General features: G+C 59.1%; 1 protein-coding gene across 1 annotated transcript in view; it reads right to left on the bottom strand.

The window, feature by feature from the left end:
- The window catches only part of CASC3 (cancer susceptibility candidate 3), a gene marked incomplete at both ends in the record, with an annotated part of 7,393 nt that overhangs the window by 6,632 nt on the left and 553 nt on the right, over window positions 1–208 (bottom strand). Inside the window, one exon of the mRNA XM_010141176.1 lies at window positions 162–199. Within this exon, the coding sequence (XP_010139478.1) occupies window positions 162–199 (38 nt within the window). The remainder of the gene's footprint in view (window positions 1–161; window positions 200–208) is intronic.

A 208-nucleotide genomic window follows, 5' to 3' on the forward strand; every position in this document is an offset into this window, starting at 1 on the left:
GCGGCTCGCCCCGATGCCTCAGGAGCTGGTGCCTTGAGACCAGCAGCAATCGCAGCCGACGGCATCAGCGGAGGAGAACGAAGGACACAAACTGGGGTTTGTGATAAAATCACATGAGATTCACCCGGCAGAACCCTTCGAACACCGGGACAGAGCCTCACCTCCGAGTCTTCTGCACTTTCGTAATCCGAGAGAACGGCTGCGGGGG

The sequence above is a fragment of the Buceros rhinoceros genome, unplaced genomic scaffold (assembly GCF_000710305.1).
Source record: "Buceros rhinoceros silvestris isolate BGI_N320 unplaced genomic scaffold, ASM71030v1 scaffold24708, whole genome shotgun sequence".
Classification (NCBI taxonomy): Eukaryota; Metazoa; Chordata; class Aves; order Bucerotiformes; family Bucerotidae; genus Buceros; species Buceros rhinoceros.